The 12,432-nt window shown below is 52.9% G+C and overlaps 6 protein-coding genes across 6 annotated transcripts; 3 read left to right on the plus strand and 3 right to left on the minus strand.

Annotated features, from left to right (window-relative positions):
* Window positions 1–1,134: 1,134 nt before the first annotated feature.
* Window positions 1,135–1,635, plus strand: TrAtP1_005766 (uncharacterized protein; the record flags this gene model as incomplete). Its single annotated transcript, XM_066112853.1, has 1 exon — window positions 1,135–1,635. The coding sequence occupies one exon, from the start codon at window positions 1,135–1,137 to the stop codon at window positions 1,633–1,635; it is 501 nt and encodes a 166-aa protein (XP_065968939.1).
* A 632-nt stretch (window positions 1,636–2,267) lies between these two features.
* On the minus strand, window positions 2,268–2,987 carry TrAtP1_005767 (uncharacterized protein; the record flags this gene model as incomplete). The annotated part of the gene is made up of 1 exon (XM_014089072.2): window positions 2,268–2,987. The coding sequence occupies one exon, from the start codon at window positions 2,985–2,987 to the stop codon at window positions 2,268–2,270; it is 720 nt and encodes a 239-aa protein (XP_013944547.1).
* A 384-nt stretch (window positions 2,988–3,371) lies between these two features.
* Window positions 3,372–6,297, plus strand: TrAtP1_005768 (uncharacterized protein). Its single transcript, XM_014089071.2, has 3 exons — window positions 3,372–3,744; window positions 3,814–4,059; window positions 4,120–6,297. The coding sequence occupies exons 1-3, from the start codon at window positions 3,477–3,479 to the stop codon at window positions 6,210–6,212; spliced, it is 2,607 nt and encodes an 868-aa protein (XP_013944546.2). The 5' UTR covers window positions 3,372–3,476; the 3' UTR covers window positions 6,213–6,297.
* On the minus strand, window positions 6,239–9,592 carry TrAtP1_005769 (uncharacterized protein). The gene is made up of 5 exons (XM_066112854.1): window positions 9,119–9,592; window positions 8,835–8,974; window positions 8,691–8,739; window positions 7,129–8,630; window positions 6,239–7,060 (listed from the first exon to the last, which is right to left on the minus strand). The coding sequence occupies exons 1-5, from the start codon at window positions 9,199–9,201 to the stop codon at window positions 6,945–6,947; spliced, it is 1,890 nt and encodes a 629-aa protein (XP_065968940.1). The 5' UTR covers window positions 9,202–9,592; the 3' UTR covers window positions 6,239–6,944.
* Window positions 9,593–9,626: 34 nt separating this feature from the next.
* On the plus strand, window positions 9,627–11,305 carry TrAtP1_005770 (uncharacterized protein). The gene has a single exon (XM_014088903.3). The coding sequence runs from the start codon at window positions 10,087–10,089 to the stop codon at window positions 11,083–11,085; it is 999 nt and encodes a 332-aa protein (XP_013944378.2). The 5' UTR covers window positions 9,627–10,086; the 3' UTR covers window positions 11,086–11,305.
* A 183-nt stretch (window positions 11,306–11,488) lies between these two features.
* Window positions 11,489–12,300, minus strand: TrAtP1_005771 (uncharacterized protein; the record flags this gene model as incomplete). The annotated part of the gene is made up of 2 exons (XM_066112855.1): window positions 11,489–11,772; window positions 11,826–12,300. The coding sequence occupies 2 exons, from the start codon at window positions 12,298–12,300 to the stop codon at window positions 11,489–11,491; spliced, it is 759 nt and encodes a 252-aa protein (XP_065968941.1).
* Window positions 12,301–12,432: the final 132 nt, after the last annotated feature.

Below are 12,432 nucleotides of genomic sequence, written 5' to 3' on the forward strand. Positions count from 1 at the left end.
AGACCGCCGAGGCCTACCTGGGCACCACCGTCAACAACGCCGTCGTCACTGTCCCCGCCTACTTCAACGACAGCCAGCGTCAGGCCACCAAGGACGCCGGTCTCATTGCCGGTCTCAACGTCCTGCGTATCATCAACGAGCCCACCGCTGCTGCCATTGCCTACGGTCTTGACAAGAAGGTCGAGGGCGAGCGCAACGTCCTCATCTTCGATCTTGGCGGTGGTACTTTCGATGTCTCTCTCCTGACCATTGAGGAGGGTATCTTCGAGGTCAAGTCCACTGCCGGTGACACTCACTTGGGTGGTGAGGATTTCGACAACCGTCTGGTCAACCACTTTGTCAACGAGTTCAAGCGCAAGAACAAGAAGGTTAGTAAAAATCAAAACACATGTCATGGTATTCAGAACAGTTCGCTAACTCCCTCCCAGGATCTGTCCACCAACGCCCGTGCTCTGCGTCGTCTCCGAACTGCTTGCGAGCGTGCCAAGCGAACCCTTTCTTCTTCTGCCCAGACCTCCATTGAGATCGACTCTCTCTTCGAGGGTGTTGACTTCTACACCTCCATCACCCGTGCCCGTTTCGAGGAGCTGTGCCAGGATCTCTTCCGATCCACCATCCAGCCCGTCGACCGTGTCCTTGCCGATGCCAAGATCGACAAGTCCCAGGTCCACGAGATCGTCCTCGTCGGTGGATCCACCCGTATCCCCCGTATCCAGAAGCTCATTACCGACTACTTCAACGGCAAGGAGCCCAACAAGTCCATCAACCCCGATGAGGCTGTTGCCTACGGTGCTGCCGTCCAGGCTGCTATCCTGTCTGGTGACACTTCTTCCAAGTCCACCAACGAGATCCTGCTTCTCGATGTCGCTCCCCTGTCTCTCGGTATCGAGACTGCTGGTGGCATGATGACCAAGCTCATCCCCCCGCAACACCACCATCCCCACCAAGAAGTCCGAGGTCTTCTCCACCTTCTCTGACAACCAGCCCGGTGTCCTCATCCAGGTCTACGAGGGTGAGCGTCAGCGCACCAAGGACAACAACCTTCTCGGCAAGTTCGAGCTCACTGGCATCCCCCCCGCCCCTCGTGGTGTTCCCCAGATTGAGGTCACCTTCGACGTTGATGCCAACGGTATCATGAACGTCTCCGCCGTTGAGAAGGGCACTGGCAAGTCCAACAAGATTGTCATCACCAACGACAAGGGCCGCCTGTCCAAGGAGGAGATTGAGCGCATGCTTTCCGATGCCGAGAAGTACAAGGAGGAGGATGAGGCCGAGGGCAAGCGTGTCTCTGCCAAGAACGGCCTTGAGTCCTACGCCTACTCTCTCCGCAACACTCTCAACGACCCCAAGGTCGATGAGAAGATTGAGGCCGCCGACAAGGAGACCCTCAAGACCAAGATCGACTCCGTCGTCTCTTGGCTCGACGAGAACCAGCAGGCCACCCAGGAGGAGTACGAGGAGCACCAGAAGGACCTCGAGGGTGTTGCCAACCCCATCATGATGAAGTTCTACGGAGCTGGTGGTGAGGGTGGTGCCCCCGGTGGCATGCCCGGCGGTCCTGGCGGCTTCCCTGGCGCCGGCGGTCCTCCCCCCGCTGGCCACGATGACGGCCCCACCGTCGAGGAGGTCGACTAAATTGACCACCACCGAAAATTTTGATACCCCAACATCAGACTTGAACTTCCAGATTGGTAATGCGTCTACGATGTGGAGGCCTACTCTAGGGGATCAAGGGATGATGCCATGATTAGATTTTTTACTATTGCACTTTTGTTTTGTTTTCATTTTTCAACTAGCATATCACGGACATGAAGGGTCAAAAAGCTGGGCGGGATGCTTGCCCTGGTTGTATTTTAATTAGTTAAGGGAATAAAAAAACATGGAATAAACCTGATGCTCGCCTATTGCTTTGTGAATGTGACGACAATAAATTTTTAAACAACACTGGATTAAAATGGCAAACTTGACACGCGGAATTCAACTTTTGTGCAACTCTCAATCTCGTGTGCGGTACAAATGACATGGTACCTCGATACCTCGTGGAACATTAGTTTAGCTTGCGAGTATTCCTTAAGAGTTCTGCAGAATGATATGGTTAGCAGTTGGAAGTAGAGTGTGACGGTGAGCGTTGATCTAGCATATATCTGATTAATCCTTGTCCTTGGTATTAGATTGTATGTTTGTACATTGAGGAGAAGCTCTTGATGTCATCAAATATATGAATCATAATAATACATGCATTTATGTCTCTTTTGAAACATCAACACTCATGACTTCTTTTCATATCCCAAATCCTGGCGTATCTTCCTTCTCCTCTCGTCCTCCAACCTCCTCCACTCATCGTCATCAACCTGCGCAATCTCAATGGCCTCGGAAAAGGCACTGCCCGGAGCCACCTTGTGCTCCCTCGCCTCCCAAATCTCCTCGCTGCTATGGCTGCCGGGAGCGTAGTACTTTTCGTACTCCTTGCGGCGGTAGTGCTCGCGGACGGCGTTCTCCTTGATGGTGCCGGAGAAGCTCTTTGTGCGCATGCAGAACCAGAAATCGTCCCACAGGTGGCTGCAGGAGCGCATCTCGCCGTTGCGGTAGACGGCGTTCCACTGGCCGCCGAGCGAGTTGCAGGACCAGGCCTGGTCAAAGGCCTGGCGGCAGGACATGTCGGTTGGGAGGAGGGATTCGCTGACGGGGTCGAGGGGCGGGACGGGGAGGGCTTCGGGGGCGGAGGAGAATTTGGAGGAGAGCCATGAGGTGACGGCTGAGGGGGGCTGATTTGAAGAAGAGGAAGAGGAAGATTTGGGGGTGTCGTCGGATTTGTTGAAGAGGTCGAGGAGTTTTTGGATCTCGGGATCGACGGGCTCGTTGGGAGCTTGAGATGAGCTGGGTATTGAGGAGGAGGATGCTGGAGGTAGAGGAGAGGCAGAAGAAGGAGAGGACGAGGGTTGGTCGGCGGGAGGTTTGGGGGGCAATGATGTCCAGAGCCAGCCCATTTTGATTGAAGCTATTCGGAGATGCGATGTGCGATGCAGGTGTATAAACGATCAATGCCAGCGGGTTTTAAGCTGCAATTTGGTTGGCTTTTACTGTTGCTTTTTTCTCTTGGAGCAGTTTAAAAGTTGCTGATTTGCAGATTGGGTATAATTGGTGCTGATAGAACGAGTGCTTCTCTTCTTTTCTTCAGTTCGGTACTGAGGTTAGCAAATTGATCTTTTTTTTTTGCAAACCATCAAGGTAAAGTGATAAACGGCGCATCGCATTCACTCGGGAAAATAGCTTTCCCGGCGGGATGGCTTTTCCCAATCTAGGAGACAGCTGGGAGTATTTCCTATGACCTCATTGGCCCTGTGCTAGCCAAGCTAGCTCATCATGCTATAATTCAAGCTGGATACCACCACCACTAAATAACATGACTTGACTTGGCTCTCTTCTCCCTTTGCATGAATTGGCGAAATGTGCATCTTTTGTAGCGACGAGCTGTCATGATTCCCTCGCAACGGCTTGCGTCGCTGGCGGCGCGATCCAACGGCACCCGAGCGCTGCGATCGTGGCCTGCGACTCGACTTCATGTGGCCAGGAGACAGGCCGACCATGGGCTGATGCGATATCGAGCTGGGCAGCGGGCCTGGGAGGCGACAGTGGCGGCGCCTGTGAATGATGAAGCGAGGAAGCAGGATTTGACGCCCTCGGAAGAGCAGGAGAGCGGGCGGTTCGACGTCAAGCCCAATGAGGCGATTCTCTTTTTCGATAGTGAGGCTTTGTCAATGTGAGCTCTTTGAACCGTGTGTGCTTTTGCTGACTTGGTTCGGATTCTTCTAGACTTGTTTCCCATCAGACTCAGTTCGCTGTTGAGTCGTCAGGTAGAGACGGATAGACACGTGTCAGACCTACTCAAGCGCTTCAACAGCTCCTCTTTGGGGATCATGGATCCCATTCAATTGGTAAAGAGGGCCATACCAAAGAACTTGCCTATCAAGGTGACAGAGATTCTGCCGCGACTCAAAGACGGTGGAGCCTTTGTCAAATTTGAGTACGATTCTAGCCTGAGTGTATCGGAGATTGAAGGTAAGTCGATTGGGCCGAGTCATTTTGACATTACTCGTGATGACTGACTGCGGTAAATAGCCAAGCTGCTAAACAAGCTTAAAGAAGAGCCCATCAAACCGTGGTTCAATCCGTTTCGCGGAATCAAAGCTCGTACTGTCCGCGGCGTTCCCTGGTTAGAGGATCTTCATCGCTACCCCTCCCAGATGCTCATGGTCGAATTTGTCCCCCCTGAACCGGGTGCCGCTGCTGAAGAGCTTCCCGAAGAGGTTCTCTATAGCTTGTTCCGTCGATACGGCAAAATTGCAGACATTATCCCTCAGCCTGCTGATTCAAAGCTCACGCCGAGATATGCTCAGATTGGCTTTCCTGGGTTACGTGATACTATCATGGCTCGAAACTGTCTGCATGGTTTTGTCGTCAACGAAGCTCAGGGAGGTGGCAAGAACGGAACCAAACTGCGGCTCTCTTACGTGCAGAAGGAAAAGGCCCACAGCATCTGGAACTGGCTTACAACACATCCCCGAATTGTCATTCCAATCGTGGCGGCTCTCATCGCAGGTGTCTCAGTCGTCATCTTTGATCCTATCCGAGAGTTCTTCATCACAGTACATGTACAGCACTCTCTTCGCTACACTGACTGGAGGATTTACAAGTGGTTCAAGTCACAGGCGGGTACCTTTTCTTTCTACAGGAAAGAAGAGCATATAGAAGGCCTTGGCACAATATGGAAACACCGCAAAGACCTCATTGAGCAGCTTCAAAGCTGGCTGGACGGCAGCTCCGATACTTTTATTGTCGTCACTGGTCCCAGAGGCTCAGGAAAGGCAGAGATGGTAATGACCCAAACTCTGAACGACCGCAAGAATGTAGTCCTCATCGACTGCAAGCCCATTATAGAAGCCAATGGTGAAGCTGGTACAATCAAGAGGCTTGCAGCCGCAGTTGGATATCGCCCGGTATTCTCGTGGGCAAACAACATTAGCAGCATGATTGATCTTGCGGTTCAGGGCACAACTGGTGTCAAGTCTGGATTTTCCGAGACTCTGGAATCGCAGCTAAACAAGATCTTGCATACTACTGCTTCAGCTCTCAAGAGCGTCGCACTTTCGGCTCGACACAAGTCAGACAAGGACGCCAGTCTCTCCGAAGATGCCTACTTGGAAGCGCACCCGGAGCAGCGACCAATCATTGTTGTTGACAACTTCCTCCATAAAAATGAAGAGTCTAGCATTGTCTATGACATGATTGCGGAGTGGGCAGCGACTATAGTGCAGAATAACGTTGCCCACGTTGTATTCCTCACCAGCGACTCCGCTTACTCAAAGTCACTCACAAAAGCTATGCCAGACCGAGTTTTCCGCACCCTATCACTGGGCGACTTGGATGTCGATGTCGCAAAGAACTTTGTCGTCACCCGCGTAGAAGAGGGTCTAAAACGTGAGGCTCTAGAAGAAGCGGAACAAGGCATAGACGAGAAGCAACAATCCAAGCGACCGAACATGGCTGGACTGGACGAAGGCATAAGGGTGCTGGGAGGCCGTCTGACAGACCTTGAGTTTCTCGCTCGACGACTCAAGGCGGGACAAGCTCCTCGCGAGGCAGTGGAAGAAATCGTCACTGAAGATGCGACAGACATTGTCAAGATGTATCTTCTTGGAAGGACAGCCGACGCGGACAGGAGATGGTCTACCGAACAAGCGTGGCACCTGATCAAAGCCCTCGCCGATAATCCGACTTTGCGATACCACCAAGTCCTTCTCACACCCACATTTGCCTCTTCCCTCACCTCCTTTGCAAACGACGGAGAAGCCGCCATCGAGAGCCTTGCCGGCGCCGAGCTCATCACAGTCAACACCCACCAGGGACGACCTCAGACCATCACGGCTGGCAAACCGCTCCACCAGGCGGCATTCGGCGTGCTCGTCAAGGACCGCGTGCTTCGCGCAAAGATGGACTTGGCGGTGCTGACTGAAATGTCAAAGGTGGAGGCCAAGAACATTGATGCCGTGGAAAAGGAGCTGCAGCTGCTGGGCGGCCTGCCACGACATACGGGAGAGTCGGCGGGTCGGGTCATGTATCTGCTGAGCAAGTTGGATGTGGGACAGAGAAAGATTGCAAAGATGGATTATGAGATGGCGGGCTTGAAGAAGATTCTGAATGAGGAGTTTTGATTTGGTTGTTTTTCTGAGAGAGATGCCATGGCGATGCTCCTTGTATGTACTGTATTATATAGTAAATAAGCCACTATTCTGCCTCATCACGTTCAACATATTATATTCATATCCAGCGTAAAGATATTGAAAATCGCATGCATAGTAGACATGAATTACCAAAAAATCATACAAGTAAACAAGCACAGTAGGTATACGTTGATGCAAAGGAAAAGGAGAGAGGGAAAAGGCAAAATTTGCACTTTGTTTTTCAACACCTCCAAATAAAGAAGCTTGCTTTACATTATGTAAAAAAAAAAAAAAAATCCGCCAATTACTCCCTTCTCCCGAAAGCCCCTTCCTCGCTTTAATCCGTACAGCAAATCCCGCCTTGCGCCTTTTCAAAGGGTTCAAAAACAAATGGAACAAATGACACTCTTCTTCCCCCCTTACCCCCCCCTTTCCTGCATGTTTTCATCAATCATTGGCAAAGACGTAGAGAAGGAAGAAGAAAAAAGTAGCATATGAAAAAGATAACAGGAGGGTGGTACAAAGATTAGAGAAGAATTGAGAGGATTCGGTCAATTTTCGCATGCTGTGAGCGTGGAAGAAAAGAAAGAAGAAGAAAAGGTTGCATCTTGCGTGTTTTGGTATACCACAGTAAGAAGGCGTGAGGGTGGTCGGACGGTCGTGATGGGACATGGCTGAGATGGTATATGATATATGATATGGGAAAAAAGGGAGGGCTATTGATCATGCTCCTATGCTCATTTGTGAAGCTTCAAACTGCGAGGGTGATATTTCACAGGCTTGGCAGAAGAATACTCGACTAGGGTTGTCGTAGTCATTCGTAATGCTGTAGTAGTTGCCTGTTGAGATCCAAAAGTTAGAACTCTTGCAACCGTCACACAGCAAGTTGAAAGGGGGGGAAGCTCACCTCTTGGTACAAACCACATACCGCCCGCTGATATGCGAAACTGCACCTCGTTGATCGTCACCATGACCTTTCCGGTATGCACGAAAAAGACCATGTGCATCTTCCTCGAGTTCTTGGGCCGCTTCTCTCCCCCTGGAGGCAGATCGACCACGCCAGCACCCATGAACGGCATCGTCAACGTCTTTGCGAACCGGAATGTCGCATCACGAATCTCCGACGTCTGTACCGCTTTGGCCGAGATGGCGATGCGCTCGTCCGTTACTTGGACAGGCTCATCGTCTGCTGGGGGGTGCTCCTCATGTTCGGTCTCCCATATTACAATCTCGCCCTCCATGGTGCCGGGACTGACCTCCCATTCTTCATATTCTTCTTCCACCACGGGCTTCTTCGGTTTGGGCCGTCCTTTGCTCTTTGAAGCAGTGTTCCTACTGCGGGCCTCTTCTTCAGGCACGCGGACAATCTCTTTGATGCTCGGTAAAACGAACCGGTCCTTGGCAAACATGTCCGCCTGCTCCTCATCTTCTCGGACCACCTGTTCGCCCCTCCAGTACTGGACCGGCCGGTAAGAGTGTCGTCCGGATCTTGTCTGCGTCATTGTATCGTCCAGATCCTTGCGCAAAGATACCAGGCCTCGAGATTTGGGCATAGGCGGCCCACGCTGCAGCGCCGCAAAAGAAGTCTCCCCAACATCTCCATCTTCGTCTCCACCTGCGCCGGCATTCTTGGGTTTTCGTCCAGGTCGGCCTTTGGTCTTGGGCTCAGCTTTGGGCTTGCTCTTGGCCCCCGTTGATACTGGTACAACGATGTTCCCTCGAGCAGGAGCAGCGGCTTTGCCTTTACTTGAAGGTTTTGGCTTTGATGAACCGGCTTTAGCGGTTGTTGTGCGCTGCTTCTTCCGCGGCGCCGCATCCTCTTCCTCCTCTTCCACTTCCTCCTCTTCAGATGGCTCTCGTGATTCTTCAGGGGTATCTTCGCGTGGGGACTTTCGCGGCGGCCCTCGCTTCTTCGATGGCTGAGACGACGATTTCTGATCCTGCTTTGCTGGCCGGCCCTTTTGTTTGGTACTAGGCGGCTCCTCTTCTGGCTCTTCCTGCTCTGGCTCCTCTTCTTCGGGCTCCTCTTGTTCAGGTTCTGATTCCTCTGAAGGTAGTCTCGCCGGAGCTCGCGTGGCAACTTTGGGCGCTTTGGGCTTCGATGGCGGAGCTTCCTTGGCTTGCTTACCGCGCTTCTTCTGTGGTGATGGCTGTGCTGAATCAACCATCAACATGGACTCCTCAGCTACATCGTCAGTAGCCGCGCCGTTTTCGCCCTTGCCCATGACGTCGTCCAACTCTTCCGACTCTGAATCGTCTAGTCGCCGTGAAACGCCATTGACCGCAGCCGCCTTGGGCTTTCCGTTCGTCTTGGCCGCCGCTTTGTTTCCTGCTTTCCCTGAAAAGTCGAGCCTTCGAGCTGCTTTCTCGGCGCTCGGATTGCGCGTCGGGGAAGATGATGTCGCATTTCTGCAACTGGTAAGCTGGGGATTCGTTCTGAGAGATTAGATCGTGGGGAGGAAGAAGTACTGGAAGCTGTGCCGGTTCTTGAGGACTGTTCGCGGCCCTGGCCCAGCACCTAGATTTCGTAACAGATACGAGTCAGCCATGTCTTGCGCGCTGCTGACAGCGATGGCGCCCAGCGAATCCGCATGGCAAAGAAGCTCGGCTCACTTGATGATATCTCCATATCCTCACTCCCGGACTCATCCTGATGAGCCTCTGCATCGCCCGGCGACGAGAAAATGGCGTCCAGAGGCTGCATGCCATGCTCATCGCGCTCGCCAGTGTCCTTCAAGAAAGCGCCTGTTTTCCTATTCGCACCAAGATATCAGCGCTGCCCGCATAGCCAGCAGATTGTCAAATCCCGCCCGTAAACGCCGCTGGAATCTTTGTGTGTGCCTTTTCGCCTTTGGTTCCGTTCCCTCTCTTTCTCCAGGATGAGTTTTCCAACGTACCGGCCTCGAACTCCAAGCTCATGGATAGCTTCGGGCTCAGCTGAGGAGTCGCCGCCTCTTCGCCCGCCGCCGCCTCTAGGCATGATTTAAAAGATGAATATCGGATATTTTCGGTTTTGCAGAGAAAGAGAAGGGAGGGAGAGGGTCAATAGTCAAGGATGGAAAAGAAAGTCCCTCCAATTGATTCCTCCTCCTCCAGGAAATTGGGAGGTTTCTCGCAGCTTCAATCGCAAAAAGCGACGCTAAGCAAGCTTCGTGTTTGCGCAGAGTTTCGGCTCAAGGTTTCGGCGACGCGCTTTTTTAGTGGCTGTTGACGTGTTGGCAGAATGTCAAGCAGCAATGAGAGCTCTCACTCCTCTGGTGCTATGCCGTTACTCACGCATGGGCGAATCAGGTAAATTTTTTAGGGCGGGGGTTTTGGGAGGTTGGGAGCAGAAGCATAGCTGGAAGATTCAACGGATCAATCAATCACTGCTATGCGCTGGCAGAAAGCTGCTGGGCTGAGGTATGCTGGCTCATGGGGCCGATTTTCCAGACGGCTTTAGCGCGCGTTGCTGAGCTCCAGCGGCGAGCTTTACTGGATGAGGGTGCTGTACTACGGGCTGCAGGTCCCAGCGTTGGCACCTGTTTAAGCGCAACGCGTCTGGAGCAGTGAAAGACGCGTCGAGGGGCAAGATATTGATCCGTTGATGATAATTGACTAGCACTGGCAAGCATCTGCCAATTCGACTGTGGTGTCGCTTCGAAACAAGCACAGAGAGCAATAGCACGCATCAATTCGAAGTGTGCTGTTGATTGATTGCTTCTTGATAGAGACTCAATCACAATCTCCACCAATTGCTTCGAGGATCTCTCCAACAAGGCCACTACAGATCGGATCCTGCTTCAACACCATATTCCAGCATCGCCATCCCAAACTCAACCCTCACTTCCACCCACCGCAGTCCCTGCCTCACCAGCCCTTCGCCATGGAAGAGGACACCGCACCCGCCGTCGCCGCCTCTTCTTCCCCCTCCGGCACCTTCACGCCGCCCTCCGTCTCCGACCACCGCGATGCCCTCCTCTCCGGCGCCACCTTCTCCCACTTCTCGCCCATCCCGCCGTCTCTCCTCCCAACCGACCCGTCCGACCCGTCCTCCGCCCCGCCCTGCGTCCTAGGCGTCGACGAAGCCGGCCGCGGCCCCGTGCTCGGCCCCATGGTCTACGGCATCTTCTTCCTGCCGGCCGACATCTCGGATCCTCTCCTCCGGGACACGCACCACTTCGACGACTCCAAGGTCCTCTCGGCGGCGGTGCGGTCGCAGCTCATGGAGACGCTGTGCACGCCCGGGTCGGATCTGCACGAGTCCTGCGGCTGGGCCACGACGGCGCTGTCGGCGAGGGACATTGGCGCAAACATGCTGAGGCCGGTGCCGTACAACCTCAACGCCCAGGCCATGGACGCCACCATGGACCTCATCAGAGCTGTGTACGCAAAGGGCGTCAACATTAAAGAGATTTACGTCGACACCATCGGCCCTCCGGCCTCTTACCAGGCCAAACTCCAGCGCGTCTTCCCAACTGCCAAAGTCACCGTCGCCAAAAAGGCCGACAGTCTATATGCCTGCGTCAGTGCCGCTTCCGTCTGCGCAAAAGTCTCCCGCGACGCAGCTCTTGAGAAGCTATTCCACGCCCGTCAAGTCGCCACTGCTGTTGCCAACGGCGAAGAGGTTCCCGTCGAAGAAGGCACCATGGAATGGGGCTCGGGATACCCATCAGACTCCAAGACTTCAACGTGGCTGAGGAACAACATGCATCCTCTCTTTGGCTGGGGGCCCGAGTGCCGCTTTAGCTGGAGCACGGCCAAGGATTTGCTTGAGGGCAAGGGCAACGGTGTCAAGGTTGAGTGGCCGGCTGACGAAGATGGCGAAACGAGCAGACTGACGGATTTCTTTGCATCGGGGGGGCGAGGAGAAGCAGGGGAGTGAGCTGGCGTCATGGTTTGGAACGCCAGCTAGCCAAGAAGCATTCTGAGAGAAGGTTTTGGGAGAAGAAAAAGGCTAGGGGTGCATTAGATTCGTACCAAGGTTATCATCATCTTGGATAAAGAGTATTGGCGTAATGAAACGGAATGACGGCTGGTTATATACATCAAATCAAGTCAATGGTATGGGATGAAATCGGCGTTTGGCATATATCTGGCTCGAAATGAATAAATCATCTTGTTTTTATTTTATAGACATTAGTGGTATCCTATTTGCTTATCAATGCTATACGCTATTGTGCTATCAAAATCCGACAATGTCATAAGGGTTTGTACATGGAGGCGTTTATTCTCGTCATATGCCGTCTATCAATTTACCATTTTATAACTTTTTCCCTTTTACGCATCTACATGTCATCCAGGCTCTCAGACTCATTCTTCTTCTGTCCTCGGCTATCCAGCGTGTCCATGCTGATGTCGCTGTCTTGCCTCGCCGGCATGGCCAGTGCCTGTCGCGCGGTGTCTGAGTTGGTAACAAACTCACGCAGCTGTTGCTTGGCAATGTCCATGCCCTGGTTGACGGCAGCGTTGCTCATCTGCATCATGGGGCCCAAGAGGTTGAGATACCACGCGGTATAAGTTCCTCCACCGATCAGGATAAGAAGAATGAACATGAGCGGGTTGCGCAGGACTAAATCACGAGTCAGCAAAGGTCAATGAATGTATAGACGCGAATAGACTTACCCATCCAGATTTCGTTCCAGCCGAGAACGAGAAGAAGCACGTAAAAGTACCATGGCACCTGCGTCATGCCGCCAATGGCGCTTCGCTTGGCCTCGACATACACGCCATCGGCCGTCTTCTTGAAACGCACGACCAAATCCTGTCGCTTATTCTCGCTCAGCACTGTCATCTCCTCTTCAAGACTCTTGCCATCCTCTTCATCAACACCGCCAATCGGGGTAAGATCTTCTTCATCGCCAGCTTCGACTCCGCTAGGCTGTGCGCCTATGAATTCGACCAGTTCAGGCGCCTTCTGAGAAGACAGGAGCTTGAATTTTGAAAGAAGGGGGATGAGCGTGAGCGTAGACTCTCGTGCCTTTGTGTAAATGCCCTCTATATCATCTGTTGGCCTCCAGATTCGCGGCACACCAGCCTCGTCATATCGGAACTTGTCCTCAAAGTTCTCTCTAAGCTTCAAGAGGATGTTACCCTCCATGACCTCCTCTTCAATCTTCTCTCGCAATGCCGTCCAACTCTTTCGTCGAAGACGCCATAAGCCAACTTCAACCTCAGCATCACTGGCATCGAAGCTCTTGGCTCGGTCGGCAAATCGTCCTTCAGCCTCGCG

Source organism: Trichoderma atroviride, chromosome 3, assembly GCF_020647795.1.
Source record: "Trichoderma atroviride chromosome 3, complete sequence".
In the NCBI taxonomy this organism is placed as follows: Eukaryota; Fungi; Ascomycota; class Sordariomycetes; order Hypocreales; family Hypocreaceae; genus Trichoderma; species Trichoderma atroviride.

Coding starts and splice junctions, on each gene's coding strand:
- TrAtP1_005770 (XM_014088903.3), top strand. CDS start 10,087: ATGGAAGAGGACACCGCACCCGCCGTCGCCGCCTCTTCTTCCCCCTCC.
- TrAtP1_005769 (XM_066112854.1), bottom strand. CDS start 9,201: ATGCCTAGAGGCGGCGGCGGGCGAAGAGGCGGCGACTCCTCAGCTGAG. Junction 8,975..9,118: donor GAGCTTGGAGTTCGAGGCCG/GTACGTTGGAAA, acceptor TGGTGCGAATAG/GAAAACAGGCGCTTTCTTGA. Junction 8,631..8,690: donor AAGAACCGGCACAGCTTCCA/GTACTTCTTCCT, acceptor TACCAGTTGCAG/AAATGCGACATCATCTTCCC.
- TrAtP1_005768 (XM_014089071.2), top strand. CDS start 3,477: ATGATTCCCTCGCAACGGCTTGCGTCGCTGGCGGCGCGATCCAACGGC. Junction 3,745..3,813: donor GGCGATTCTCTTTTTCGATA/GTGAGGCTTTGT, acceptor GGATTCTTCTAG/ACTTGTTTCCCATCAGACTC. Junction 4,060..4,119: donor GAGTGTATCGGAGATTGAAG/GTAAGTCGATTG, acceptor TGCGGTAAATAG/CCAAGCTGCTAAACAAGCTT.